The following is a 13992-nucleotide window of genomic DNA, read 5'->3' as shown; positions in this document are numbered from 1 at the left end:
GAGTTGGAAATAGGTCTCTGCCTTTAGGACCCACGACTGTGCAGTACTGACTCCAAATCCATCAAATGGCAATAAGTTCACCTTTCCGATCTTTCTCTTGAGATCATCATTAAAATAACCGCAATTTCCTCTACCAAAACATCTCATTCTTAGATCAACATAGTCTCTGTAAGATACATCTCCTTCCATATTTGCGTTCTGCCAATCTTCTCGAAGTTTTCCTTGCATTTCCTCAAAAGTGGCCTCTCTTCCTTTGTGTGGTGCTTTCGTCCTTAGAAGGAAGATGGGTATCGAGGGTTGAGAGCGAGAGGATTGAAAGTTTGTCCTTTCGAAAACAGAATCGTAGCTATGCCCATTTTGTTCTCCTATTGTCTTTCCCTCGGCCAATTTTTGTAAAGCTTCCTGCATAACCCTTTGGATTTCGGTGATTTGCATTTGATTTCTATTCGGCTCTCTTGAAAGATTCATGAGTTCTGTCATAGGATCCTGATGATCTGCCATTCTATCAATAGGGTTATTTCGTCTTCTCCTCCAAGTATAAACTTGCATTCACTTCCATAGGCAGGCAAGATCAAAAGCTCTGATACCACTGTAATGTTCCCCAATACAAAAGGGCCGGATAGATGGAAACGATGAGCTCAGAAGCCCGTACGATGTGGACAGAATAGCTGGGTAGTGCAATTGGGGATATCCGTACAATGGAGTGGGGTGGGAAAGTATGGACTATGATACCCAAGAAGTTCGGACAAAATGCATAGAGAAAGATCATACGGTGTTTCTAGAAGTGACGTACGATGACCAAAATGGCCATATGGTGAGAGTGAGATATCTTGCATACAGTGGAAGGGTGTAGCATACGGCAAGGAATCTCTTCAATTCGTACGGATTGTACTTGCTGGTCGTACAAGAGAGTAGGCAGTCGTACGGTGGTGTTTGAAGACCGCACAGCTGAACTGAAGGCCATACAGTAGTAAGCCGTACAGTGACAAGAAAGGTATAAGCTGTACAATGATATGGATGGTTGAAGGATGGGGGCTGTACAGTCAAGTATGAGCAATACAGAAATGAGGAAGCCACACGGATAGGTATCGGGAACCAAAACAGAATATACTCTCGTTCATACACAAACACAAATAGATCTTGAAAAACCCACACAATAATAGAGATTTGAATGCGAATGATAATTGCCAAAAGATGGTGCTCTGATTTGCCAGATCCAAGCAAAGAAATGCATGCAACAACGGAATAGGGTGAGGGTTGAATCCCACCGAAACCGCACGAGCCAAATAGGGAAGATCTTTCACTTCCGAAATGGCGAACAATCCAAAACTCCAACAGGAATTTGCAGTACAGAGAAATATAATCCAAAGCATACATAAGACTTCCTACAAGTCGTGCTTAAATACCCGTCTAGAAACCATTTCGAGGGTGTACAGAGATAGCCGACAACGACACAAAACTTTGAACACAAAAATAAAAATAGGTCCGAGATAAATTAAATCAATCAGCCCATTACAAAGTTTATTTATTATTTATTTTATAACAGGAACATTACATATGCATACGATCAAATTAGATTCTATTTTATGATGTTATTGTGTCTTTAAGCTTGAAAATCTCTAGATTTCAAGGGCTTTTTTTGTCAAATCACAAGCTGAGTCGGCGTTCTCGAATCTGAACCAAGTCCGAGTCTAGGAACTTTGATCAAGTTATAAAATAAGCTTTCTTGAGTAAAAGTTGAGAGACTTCTAACTTAAATTGAGCTTTTTAATTTTTCCAGAAGGTACAAAGGGAGTTGCTAGGTGGCTATAACATAGTTATCTTGTGAAGCTAAGAAATATAAGGCAAATTGTCATGTAAAGGAGACTTTTATGAAGGAGAAACTCTAAAGAATTTTCAACGGAAACTTCTAGAGAATCTTTATGTTCACAATCTGTACCCAAGGTCTTTGAAGTAGTATATTTTCAAAAGAGCAATAGAGGATGCATTGAGCTTCTATGTCTTGAATGTATTCATAAGTTATGGTTACTAGCTTCTTATTAATTAAATAAGTAAGCCCTTTGTGCATTGGTGGAATCCATTGGTTTTAGTTTAATGACCTATGTAATCGATGTGATACCCACATCTTAGTAGCTTAATTGGATGTGTTAGTATAGCCTATCTATTTGTATGTTGACATGTGTTATCCTTCTTTCATTGATGTTTCATTTAATGCTAAAATTATCATTTGGAAAATCTAAGTCAGTATTCATAGGTCTATTGTTGAGGTTTCAGCTACTCATCTTTCTTAGTTTTGCATGTTTGGCAACAATTTCAAATTGTTACAAGATGGTGCGTCAAAGCTATTGACAGTATTTGTTTCCAATGATGCTAAATGTTTCAAGAAATTCATGATTTGTTTCTCTTTCTTCTAAAGAGGATTTTCCCAATGATGCATGTATTGTAGGAGATAAGTATATTAGCTTGGAGATTGTATATCCAAAATGAAGGTTAGACAACAATTATCGACAGCAATTAAATATCAAAGAATGGAACTTCTTCCCAAATAATTTTAAGATCTCATATTAAGAAGAAATTAGAGAAAAAGTAATATTGCTCCAACTCAAGCATGCTTAATGATGGAGAGGTTAAGCGCACTTAGCTTGTCGCCCCATTTGCAAAACCTTCAACATATGTTGTGTCTTATGAACCATTCATTATAGAGCCCCTTAAGCTGATTAATTGATATGTAGAAGGTATTTTCCACAACAAGTCAAATTATTATATAAATATCAGAATTCCCATAATAAATAGTTCATAAGGCACAACATTTGCTAAAGGTTTTACAAATGGAGTAGCAAGCTAAGTGAGCTTAACCTTGGACAAAACTTTATAGTCAAGCGTGCTTGAGTTGGAGCAATACTAGAATGGGTGACCTGCCAAGAAGGCTCAATGCTTCACCCTTGTGCGCATCAATTAAATGCAATGAATGTTAAGTGTTTCATTCATTCTCATGAAAGACAAGTTCTTGAGAACCACTACTCATGAAATATGGGTCAATGAATTTGACTTGAAAACTACACAATTGAATCGTAGCTATATCACAACTTGAGTTGTTGTTGAAAATGCCTCCTACTTACCAAAATGTAGTGTTGTTTTCTTGGTCTTTTTAAGGGCAAGGATCCCAGTACAACCACCAATTAATTAACCGCAATACAAACTCAACTAATTAATATTTTAAAAAATTGTTGAAGTCTTGTGTATTAAAAGAACAATGGTTGCAAATTTCAACATGGCAATATCCAACTTAGTTCTTAGAAAAGCTAATCTCGTGTTTATATTTGAGAATTATGAGGCACAACTATTGTAGATTTGATTCTAGGGCAAATATTAGGGCAATCCCAAAAAAGGGGACATTACAATTTCCAATTAGACTGGAAACATTTCCTAGAGCATATTTGTCATTACTATAGTTTTTGGAGGTTTGCATCTTGTTACATCCCAAACTTTGACCTAATTTTAAATTTATCTTTAGCCATTAGATTGAATGGATTTTCTTTCATAATCATGTGAAGAGGGTAGTTAAATATATCCGTTGTATTCATTATGTTAAGTGTTTAATGAAGATGGTCGTCATCCATTATTTGTCACGTGATGATCAGCAGTTGCTTGATTTTGAAATTATGGTTAATAATTAAATTCCTTATCTATATTAAATGTTATTATGGAATTATTATGAAACTTGTTATTATCGTGGAAATGTTGCACAGGTGATTGCAGGAGAAGATGAAGGGGAGAAGCATTGCTAAACAAGATTGTTACATCCCAATTTAATTTTTGACCTAATTTAAAATACAGCCGTTGAGGTTCACATGGAGTCAGTTGGCAGTTTAATTTGTTATGACCCTGTGAAAATGGTAAGATAGTTAGTCGTTATAATTTCAAGTGAAGATAACATGCTAGTTGATCATTAATCACAAATTCATGGAATTGAGAAGATGGTTAACTGTTGTGATTATTTATAACTAAATAATTTATTATGATAATTTAACTGTGGAGGAATTTCATTGTAGGAAACATGTCGAAGGGGTGAAAGCATTGTCAGAAAAGAATTGGGTAAGAGCATCGCCATCACTGGGCAGATGGGTTGAGGACCTCGCAACTTGAAATAGAATACATCTGTGGGACCCGCATGAGCTATTAAGGAAACAATATAATAAAAACATAAAATAATCTAAATTAAAATATAATTCATACCTTTAGAGATTTATTATTAAATTTTCTTATTTTATCATTATAATAAACACTTAAATACGAACACATAAATATAAAAATGAAATGGCACCAATAAATTATAAAAATATAATCTAATGATGTCACTTCATCAATATAATTATGTGAACGTATATAAGAGCATATCATAATAATAAAATAAAGTTTAAACTTTTCAACTCCTCCTTATTTCTTTTCCCTCTTTATTTCTCTTCTTTTCAAATCAAATTAATGTTTGAATTCGATTGGACATCTTGAGAAACCAATGGAAGCTGAGAAGTCACGACTCATTTCTTTTATGTGAACCTAGAAAGGAGTCGGATTCATTTTCATTGGGCCTTATGTCACTGTGGTGGCCAAATCAAATATTATATGTTTGCCACTTAATTCGATGGCTCCTTGTTTTTCATTGTAACTATCATCGCCACCTTCATCTTGATCTTGCTCATAACCGAGCGGGGAGGAAATCAAGTTATATGCGGTGGGATTCATTAGCAAGAGACCGATTTTCATAATATTTACCAGGTGTCGCAACTTTGCTATCATTCCATCAAACTTGTGTAGCTTTGCTATTATTAGCTTTACCTCAACGGGCATAGTGGGTAGTAAGTTTCTGTCTTTATCTATTTGTAATTTTGTACGATGGCAACTCATGATTGTAGTTTGTTCTAAAGATACTCCCATCATACCACAGTCGTATTGACTGTAATCCATCCAATTCTTAGTTTATTTTTATTTATTTGTAGAACCTACTTTAAGTACGGCGAGCCAAGATTGGGGCTTCATAATTGAAAGGCTTCTAATTATATTTCAGCAAGAGCAAGAATCAGATATTGCAATCGTTCTCTATCACAAGGAGGTGGTGATCAAGTCATGCATTCTCTTAAATACTCTTTCAAAGTTAGATATAAGATGTGATTCCCTAAAAGCTAGAGGAGGAGATCTTTAATCTAGACCCTGTAGAAGTATCTTTTGTTCCTCATGATGGCTGCACATAAGCTTAAGTATTGAATAGCAAGTTATAAATCAGAATATTGGTTCCATAATAAAATATAGATTTTATATCAGAACTTTGTTTAAAAGGAAGTCATATTAGTGCAAGCTTATACAAAAGTATTTTCCATATGCCTCTGAAATAAGGGATAGTACTCTCAAGAAGAACAAGTAAATAATTTACAAAGCAATTTTAAACTTTGCTAAGCCATAGACCCAAGTCAGGCACACTGCAATGGCTGTGAATATAAAATGTTTCTGTACTCTTATGAAAGACAGGTATTATGAATCTTTTGTTGAAGCCAAAAAAAATATAATATGGATCCATAATCATTATACTGATGGATATTAGAATTAAACAATCAAATTCTGGAATCTTTAAAGAACATAATCATGTAATCACAGATTGTGAAATGTTGGATGCATGTAATCTTCTTGTATAATTGACAGAACCGGTTGTTCTAAGAATTTCGAACACCTAGGACTCACCCGACTGTGTAGCCAAGGAAATGGGTGATGAGGTGAGAGAAAGGAATCTGCAATATCATGAAACAGTAATCAATTATGACATATCAATGTTTATCATTTTAATACAAATTATTTAATAGCTCATGTATGATTCCATTAATCTCCTACTGTCAAGTCAAGGGGTATGGTTAGATACCAGGTTGCTCAGCTGATGACAAGATGTCCCTGTCTATTCCAGGTAAGGAGGACCTTTCTCGTTAGAAATTGTGTGGGGATAAAGTTGAGGTCCGAGGTTGGATGATTAAGCCCCTGACAATGTTTCACCTCTCTCCAAGTTGTCGGACGTACAACAGACATAGATAAGCTATATATTCCATTGGTTACTAGAAACAAGTATTTTTACTTTTATGATGTATAGGCAAGATAAAGGTAAGATTAATTGAGTTATTTCATCGTTATAGTTATTTTACACTTAGATGCGAGAGATAGACTTATGATTGACTTACATTTATACATAGTTACACTGCCCTGGGAGACGGGGGGACGGGGGGACAAGTTTCCGAGACGGGGGGCAGAGGGGCTTTGATTTGGGGACGGCGAGGGGGGATGGGGGGGTGGCGGAAGGAGTAGGGGTGTATTTACTATACATATGGTATAGCATATACCATATCAACTGGAATATCATGATTCATGATCAAATGACAAACAAACAATGAACATTAAACATTGAACATCAACAAATAATAAATATTAGTCTAAACTCTATATATCAGCCTTCAAATCAATAGTATGAGTATCTAGATTCTACTATCTAATAGTAATCAATGATCATATGAGTCATGACATAAAGATGATTACAATAAGTATCATGTGCCATGAATCATGATATCAAAATAAGTATATAATGCAAACAAAAACTACAAGTCTCCCAGAGTCCAAATCAAAATGTCAAATCAATGGAGACTCCTTGGCGTCCCCCCACAATGAAGGAGACTTCTTGGTGTCCCCCCTCAATGAAGGAAACTCCTTGGCGTCCCCCCACAATGAAGGAGACTTCTTGGTGTCCCCCCTCAATGAAGGAGACTCCTTGGCGTCCCCCCGCACCCCCACACTCGGAGACCTCTAGCCATCTCGGAGACGTCTCCCCTGTCTTGGAGACCTCTAGCTGTCTCGGAGACGTCTCGCCGTCTCCGACGGCAGTGGCGCTCTAAGTGGCGCCACCCGAAACGCCGAGATGCCGTCCCCCCATCCCGAGTACGTCCCTGTCTCCAAAACAGCCCAATTTGGGGGGGGGGGGGGGGGGGGGGGGGGGACGCATCCCCATGTTACACTGCATTTATATGAATAATAAATATGAGCATATTTTCTAATCTTGAGTTACTGCCACAGTTAAGCAATTGGAAAGAAAGGAATGATACAATGGTATCTAAAGCCCTAATTGATTCTGTGGTATTTGAAGCCCTAATTTGATAAAATGGTATCTGATGCCCTAAACGATCCAATGGAGATTGAAGCCCTAAGTGATATAGTGGTTTGTGATGCCCTAATTTTATGTAGTGGTATTTATTAGCAATCATCATTTGTTTTTTATATAGCAGTATTAAATGATAGTCGTTATAGTGGTATTTGTGGACTAATCTGAGTGATTGCAGAAACATCCCTACAATGATTTATCGATTCAATTTCCATGGTATGTGGATTTTAATTTCTATAGTAAATTCATTTGATGATGTTTTAAGTTCTTAGTTAAGAAATTTTATTTAACTATTTTTTATGGTAAATCTCTTTCACATGAACATGATTGTTATAACTGTCTTCCTATGAAATTGAAGTAATAACTGAATTTCTCAAGTATGTTAGTTGTTAATTAAGACCTGGGAAAACTGGATGTTACAAATATCAACAAAATGGGATACTAGCTTAGTCCAATTATCAAGTTGACAGGTATGACCTTTAATTGCCTTGGTAAAGACCTAGCAACTTGAACATCAAGATACAATCAATAGACCTGCATGCGCTATTAAATAATCATTTAAAACATTACTTATCTTAATTAAAAATAATGTGTACCTCAAATGATTTTTGATTGATTTTTCCACCACATCATTATAATGTATACCTATGTACGTGCACATAGATATAGGAATAAAAGTGACACCATAATAGTATTTTTATAAAATAAATAATATGATGTCACCTCATAAGTACATCTACGTGTAAGTAGATAGATATATATTATAATTATCCTTGATTTATAACCTCCAAATCTTTTTCCTTATTTATTCAATTTCTTGCTAAAAACCAAAAAGCGCATTTGGCATATTGGCGTTTAAGAAGCCAAGTCTTTTTTTTAAGTTACGGCTTCTTGGAAGCCAAAAAGTTTTTGAATATTTCCTTATATTATGGATCTGTGAGAGACCATGGGCATTACTACTCACGACATCTCTGCATTTTTACAATCGAATTCCCTTTGCTTATTTCCTTGCCACAATTTAGCAACTAGTCATATATTTTCCTTGTTGAAGCATAAGATTAGTAACCGCGCTAAGTTTGCATTCAGAGTTTCTTTCGTGAAAGGTGGGGTTGATTAATAGCGTCCAGCAAGACTCCATTATATTTCCAAATTTTACACAGTTATGTGGTTGTCCATATCCCAAAGATTGTAATATGTTTTATTTTCAGATATTATTGCATTGTGAATACTATAGCAGTAAGATACAGTTCCAGAATATGATGCAAATCATCTTTGTTTAAAATATCATCGATTAGTTCCTCTTTAGGAAAGAACTGTTTATGATGAGCAAAAGCCAAGTATCCATGACATGATATCATATCTTTATTATGTCGTTAAAAGTTAGAATCAAATGATATTTATTCTACAAGTCTTAAAGTTACATTTTTCAGATCATAGAATGTGATACGCTTGAAACATATAATATTCTTATATCAATTCAAGATCAACAGACAGAGCCGATTGCTCTGAGATTTGAACACCTAGGACTCACCGGCTGTGTAGCTATGGAAAAGGTGAAGAGGTGAGATGGAATCTGCAATAACATGGAAATAAAAATCAGACATGACATAACAATTCTAAATTAATTTCATTTAATAGCTCATGCTCGTTCATATCGTTGTTTCCCTATTGTCAAGTTGAGCAGCGGTGATCGGGTCATTGAACCCATCAGAAAACCTTGGCCAAGGTCATTAAAGGCATGTTTGCCATCTATGATCACTTGATGTCAGTAGTGCCAATTATTCAAACATGTTCGTCCATAACTATGCGGACAATCTAAACACCGGACTGCTCAGGTAGCTGGACTAAAAGTATTCCAAGCCTAATCCCAGAGTAGGGAAAGCCTTTCTATTCAATAAATTGTGTGAGGATGAATATGGTCCGAGGTTGGGAGGTTAAGCCTAAGTCAATGTTTCTCCTCTTACCAAAAGTTGAGGCTTGCACAACCAATTAAAGACTCACCAAATACTTCTCGTATATTCTTCTTTCCATTTCATGTTATGCATTTACTTTACTTGTATGCAAGGGAAGATAGTAAATTGTTATTACAGTTATTATAGTTGATCATTGTTACAATTATTTCAGTGGATTGTTATTATAGTTATTTCAGATAATCATTATTACAGTTATTTTAGTTGATCATTGTTACAGTTATTTCAGTTGATCGTTATTTTACTTATTTCAATTAATCATTATTACAGTTATTTTAGTTGGGTTTTGTTATCTTAATTAATTGTTGGTAGTTAAAATCAATTAATGTCTCATGAAAAGGAATTCAATATATTTTGTTTCAATAATTAGTTGAGGAAAACTCTTTCTAGATCACCTTTATTTTGTTATGAAAATCCGTTTGTTACACATCTAAAACCTAAGTAGTCAATCCTAATTCTAGTTCGGATTCTGGTCCGAGCATTTGGAAAAAGAAAAATTGGGACAGATTCTAATTCCAAAGGTATACATAAAAACATTGACAAATATAAGTGCGTGTGTGTGTGTATTGATAGATCCATACATGTAACATGTCAACGTTCGTTCATCATTGGTTCAAAACTTCAAAGTTCAAAGATATAATAATAATAATAAGATAGCATGATTCCCATAAAATATGATGAATCCGAAATTGTCAATATATGATTATATCATATTCATACTTCGCAAAAGTATCAAAATGTCATTACATAAGTAGGATTATATCATATTCATACACAATTGAATCCGGATAGCAATATTCCAACATGTCATTACATGTTGAAGATTTAAAACACAAACCATATTTCATATTTAAAAAATAAAAAAATATAATTAATATCGAATCCCATATCCTTCTTCATCATCTTCATAGGAATCAAGGTCAATATTTGGTTCCTCTTCAACTTCATTTGAACCAATAGTTGTGGCACTCGCCATGTCCATGTCATGTGAAACAATTACCTCTTGACAATTCGACAAAGACTTTAGGAAACCTTTATTGGTTGAATTAGGGTTTAGAAGGGTCACATTAGGGTTTAGTTTCACTTTTTTTTAAAAAAAATTATAAGGGGTAGTTGGGGCCATTTTTGGAGACCCAAACCCACGGATTCTTGTGGACTCCACCCAAATCCCAACAAGGTTGCAAAATGGAATCCAGATTGAATTCCCACAGAACCCACAAGGAATCTGGATTCCATCCTTGAGGAACTCACAAGGAATCTAGGTAAAATCCAGGAGGAATCCAGATTCCAATCGTACCACAACCAATATCCAAAGGTAGCCAAAGGAATCTAGTATCTTTGTCTAAAACTATGATATTTTGGTTCTAGACTTTTTGTTGAAGTTTCAGATTATGTTGCACCACTACTCATACCCATACCCCTGGGATGTGTACTATACTACTAGGTATTAGTACATGTACCCAAGTATCGGGTAAACATACCCAAGTACTAGGTACTCAGTGGAGAGTATCATAGCTAAGGACCTTGATTAAGATTTCTAATTTGTGTTTCAGTTTTTTGTTTGCATGTCAGCTTGTTGTTTATCAAAGCTTAATTCAATATGTAATCTGTTTGAAACTTTAATACAATACTGATTACACTAAACTTTATTACTGTTCTTGTTTTGAAAACTCACTGTCATGACTCATATTTTCAGATTTTCTACGAAATATTAAATTATAATTTACAAATTGACCTACCCAAGTACCCTGTCCCCTATTTTGGAAAATACTCGTACCCATACACATATCCGAACTCAAAGTACCCAAGTACTCCCTCTTCCCACGTAACCTTGGTTTCAGATGCCTTTTCTTGTCATGATCTACTGCTTCCCAGTGTCTCCGCATTTCTTATGAAAAATCCAAATTTTATGTCAGTTTTGACCCTTGCTTTCAGGAGGCGTCTTGGCATGGGATTCAGATCTAATTGTGCTTTTGTTTAAGTAGGAGTAGTGTGTGATGTTTGGCTAGAGGATGTGTTATGGTGCCACAGGATGCAGTCAGAGTGGCAGAAAATTGCCCTATCACCGAATTCCTATCATATGACACTAATTGGATTAGTTGGAAGTGTCATTTTCAATTTGAAAAACCTGCTTTCTATATCAGTCAACTGATCTTTGACCTAGAAAATCACAACTAAATTATGTGTTTTTCATTACCCAATTTAAATCGTGCTTTTACGTAAGTTTTAGTGGTTTTCTCCATTCTTTGGTCAAATACTGAGGTCCCTGGGAGGGTATTATTTTCTGATTTATGAGGCAACTTATTTAATTTTTCCCCAACCCCAAAACTTTATCCGAAATTTTCCAGGTTAGTTGTAAAAGTCATTATCTTTTGGTTTTCCAAAGTATTGCCAAGCAAGATTTTGCTACTATGGTTGAACTAATAACTTCTGACATTTTGCACATGCTTCATAATTATTTGGCAGCCACTTCATCACGTACTAAAACCAGTCGATCCTTAAACAAGTTTTATGCGCTTCTTCTCATATATGTGTGTGTCTCTTGGTGTGATGGAATTTGTAAACAGATACTATAATTTTATTTCCATAAAAAAAGTTACATATATACATATTGCATCTCTTCTATGATCAAACTCTAAACACAATTTGTTGCAATTTAAAATGATGCTTGGTAGAGTTCCCACTTTGATTATGCCAATACATAGTTGCAAAAAAATCTTTATTCTAGACAACAATTGTGCTAACTGGGTATGGTTGTAAAATTCCGACATTATATCATGAAACCCTGGCAACTTTGGTTCCATTGCCTTACAATAAGAACATTTATCTGCGATCTGTACGATTGTTGAGATGCCATTCAGCTCTAACAATGGGAGAATTGCATCAATGAAGCGAAGAACTGCTACATTGTTTCCAAGTACAAATTGACAAACAGTTTGGGTAAATTATAAGTTGAAACAGAAGATTTATTTTACTTTAAATCACATTTGATATTGTTTCCGGCACACCCTGGAAACGAAGCTTATGGCTGATCAAGGTGTGTTAAAAATCAAAGCCCCAAACAAAAACAGGTCAGACAGCATGAATGATATGCGAGAAAGGAAGAATGACTCTAAAATGAAAACTGAGTCCTGAGGCTGTCAACAGACAAAATTATGACAACATTGATTGTGACACTCCAAGCAGAGGGCCATGTTGTGACATTGTTACTAAGAGATTCAAATCTCGAATTGTTGAATTTGCCAACTCAAGCAATGCCCCTGCAAGATGCCATTGGACCACCCAACAAATTTGAGACCTTGCTAATATCAGAGGTCGTATAATATCCCTCTAAGAAATCATTGGAACAACCAATATTTAGAGACCTTGAGCAGATCCGAGTTGCATTGGATGAAATAAGTTTAGGATTTGTGTGCAGAGTAAAAGCGTTAACAAACCTCAATTGAAAATGCCATTTTGAGTACAAGGATTTATAACTGTCCACCAAAGCTGCTTGTTCTTTTTCATGTTTCCGTGGTAGTGTCAAAAGCGCTGCTCTCAGTTCCTGTTTTCAAGATTTCAACATTGACCTCCGTCAGATGACAGGCAAGTTAAGACTTGAGCTCTGGTTGGGAATCAATCTTGCAAATAAGCAGTACAGTGAGACCAGAAATGAACTGCAGTGCAAATGGAGATGAATCTGGATAGTGACAAGCATTAAGACCAGTTTCTTGGTTTAGTGCAACTATTATAACCGTATGATTGTGTACCACTCACCTGTTCATCAACTAGATCAATGTCCGATATTTTCTTCCCAGATTTGTTCCCTAAACCAGTTGCTTCCTTCGCAATAAAATAATTTCGAGAGAAACCCAAGTCTTCTTCTTCGCCGTCGCTTACTCCAAGGCCTTCAACAGCCTCAACAATGCGGGCATCTAATTCATCTTCCTGTTCTTCATTAGAGTGGACGATACTAATCAGACCCATCATACCGAGCAAGTTCTCGATATGCGTTAATTTTATTCATAAAACTGGTCACGAGGTCCAAACTCGGAGCAAAATTCGAAAAATGTATAAGGTAAATGAGAAGAACACCTTATAAGAAGTCTGATTCCCTAATTGTGAGAACTCAATGATTACCTTTTCAGATGCATATCAGTTTTCTAAATATGTAAGAGGATTGAACAAAAGGAAAAACCAGTGCGGTATGTTAAAAAGATGTATGTTAAGCCCCTACCTCGTCAGTAGCAGCGGCAGTGGGATGTGCATTTTTCGAGGTCTTCAACTTTTTCGAAGTGGGCAGAGTTTCAGGAGATGATACAGGCTTTGTTTTCTTCTGTTTCTGCTTTGCTATTCTGGGAGCCATTAGTTTCTGCTCCACCCGAGAAATTTAGTTTTGGTAAATTTTCAGGATTTTTTAAGAATCTTGTTCGGCAATACCCTCTTCTTTTATTCGCCTTCTTGGGCTGTGCAAAAGCATACTGCGTATCGTTCAGACCTCCCATTCACATCCAAACCTTTGGTGGCGGGAAAACAAGGTTCCTTTGTTAAATAGATAAAAGCATTGAGCCAAAATCGTTTAAATGTACCTTGTACTACGTTCAGTTTCCTTGCATTAAATTCAAACGAGCTCGATGTCCGTTTCATAAAATTGCGTGAATGTGCACGAAAGGAGTTGATTAACCATTGCAGAGTGCAATGGCCCAATTCCAAAGTTACTGCTATCAAAGAAGCCATGTGGCAACTGTCTCCGCTACGCATTCAAGGAGGCCATGGTGTTTTTTTTGTTTTTTTTATGGCGTTTTTATATTGCAATTTAGATGGATAGATAATTTCTAATATTCACTAAGCTAGGTT

The 13992-nt window shown here is 35.8% G+C and overlaps 1 protein-coding gene across 6 annotated transcripts in view; it reads right to left on the bottom strand.

Moving 5' to 3' along the window:
* ORC2 (origin recognition complex second largest subunit 2) overlaps positions 1-13870 on the bottom strand; it is a 137689-nt gene extending 123819 nt beyond the window's left edge. For 5 of the 6 annotated variants that reach the window (XR_016355637.1, XM_089798243.1, XM_089798245.1 and 2 more), the window contains exons 1-3: positions 13373-13869; positions 12913-13083; positions 12594-12700 (exon numbers count right to left, since the gene is read on the bottom strand). Coding sequence is in view for 5 of the 6 variants with exons in the window: in XM_089798243.1 (XP_089654369.1) it covers positions 12594-12700; positions 12913-13083; positions 13373-13501 (407 nt within the window). In the remaining variant the exon portion in view is untranslated. Of the gene's footprint in view, positions 1-12593; positions 12701-12912; positions 13084-13372 lie in introns of all 6 variants that reach the window. The other variant, XM_089798244.1, reaches the window with a different exon arrangement.
* Positions 13871-13992: the final 122 nt, after the last annotated feature.

Source organism: Cupressus sempervirens, chromosome 8 (genome assembly GCF_028749045.1).
Source record: "Cupressus sempervirens isolate cs-2001-9-10 chromosome 8, ASM2874904v1, whole genome shotgun sequence".
Classification (NCBI taxonomy): domain Eukaryota; kingdom Viridiplantae; phylum Streptophyta; class Pinopsida; order Cupressales; family Cupressaceae; genus Cupressus; species Cupressus sempervirens.
Note: the sequence above shows the minus strand (reverse complement) of the source record. Positions and strands in the feature narration are given on the sequence as shown.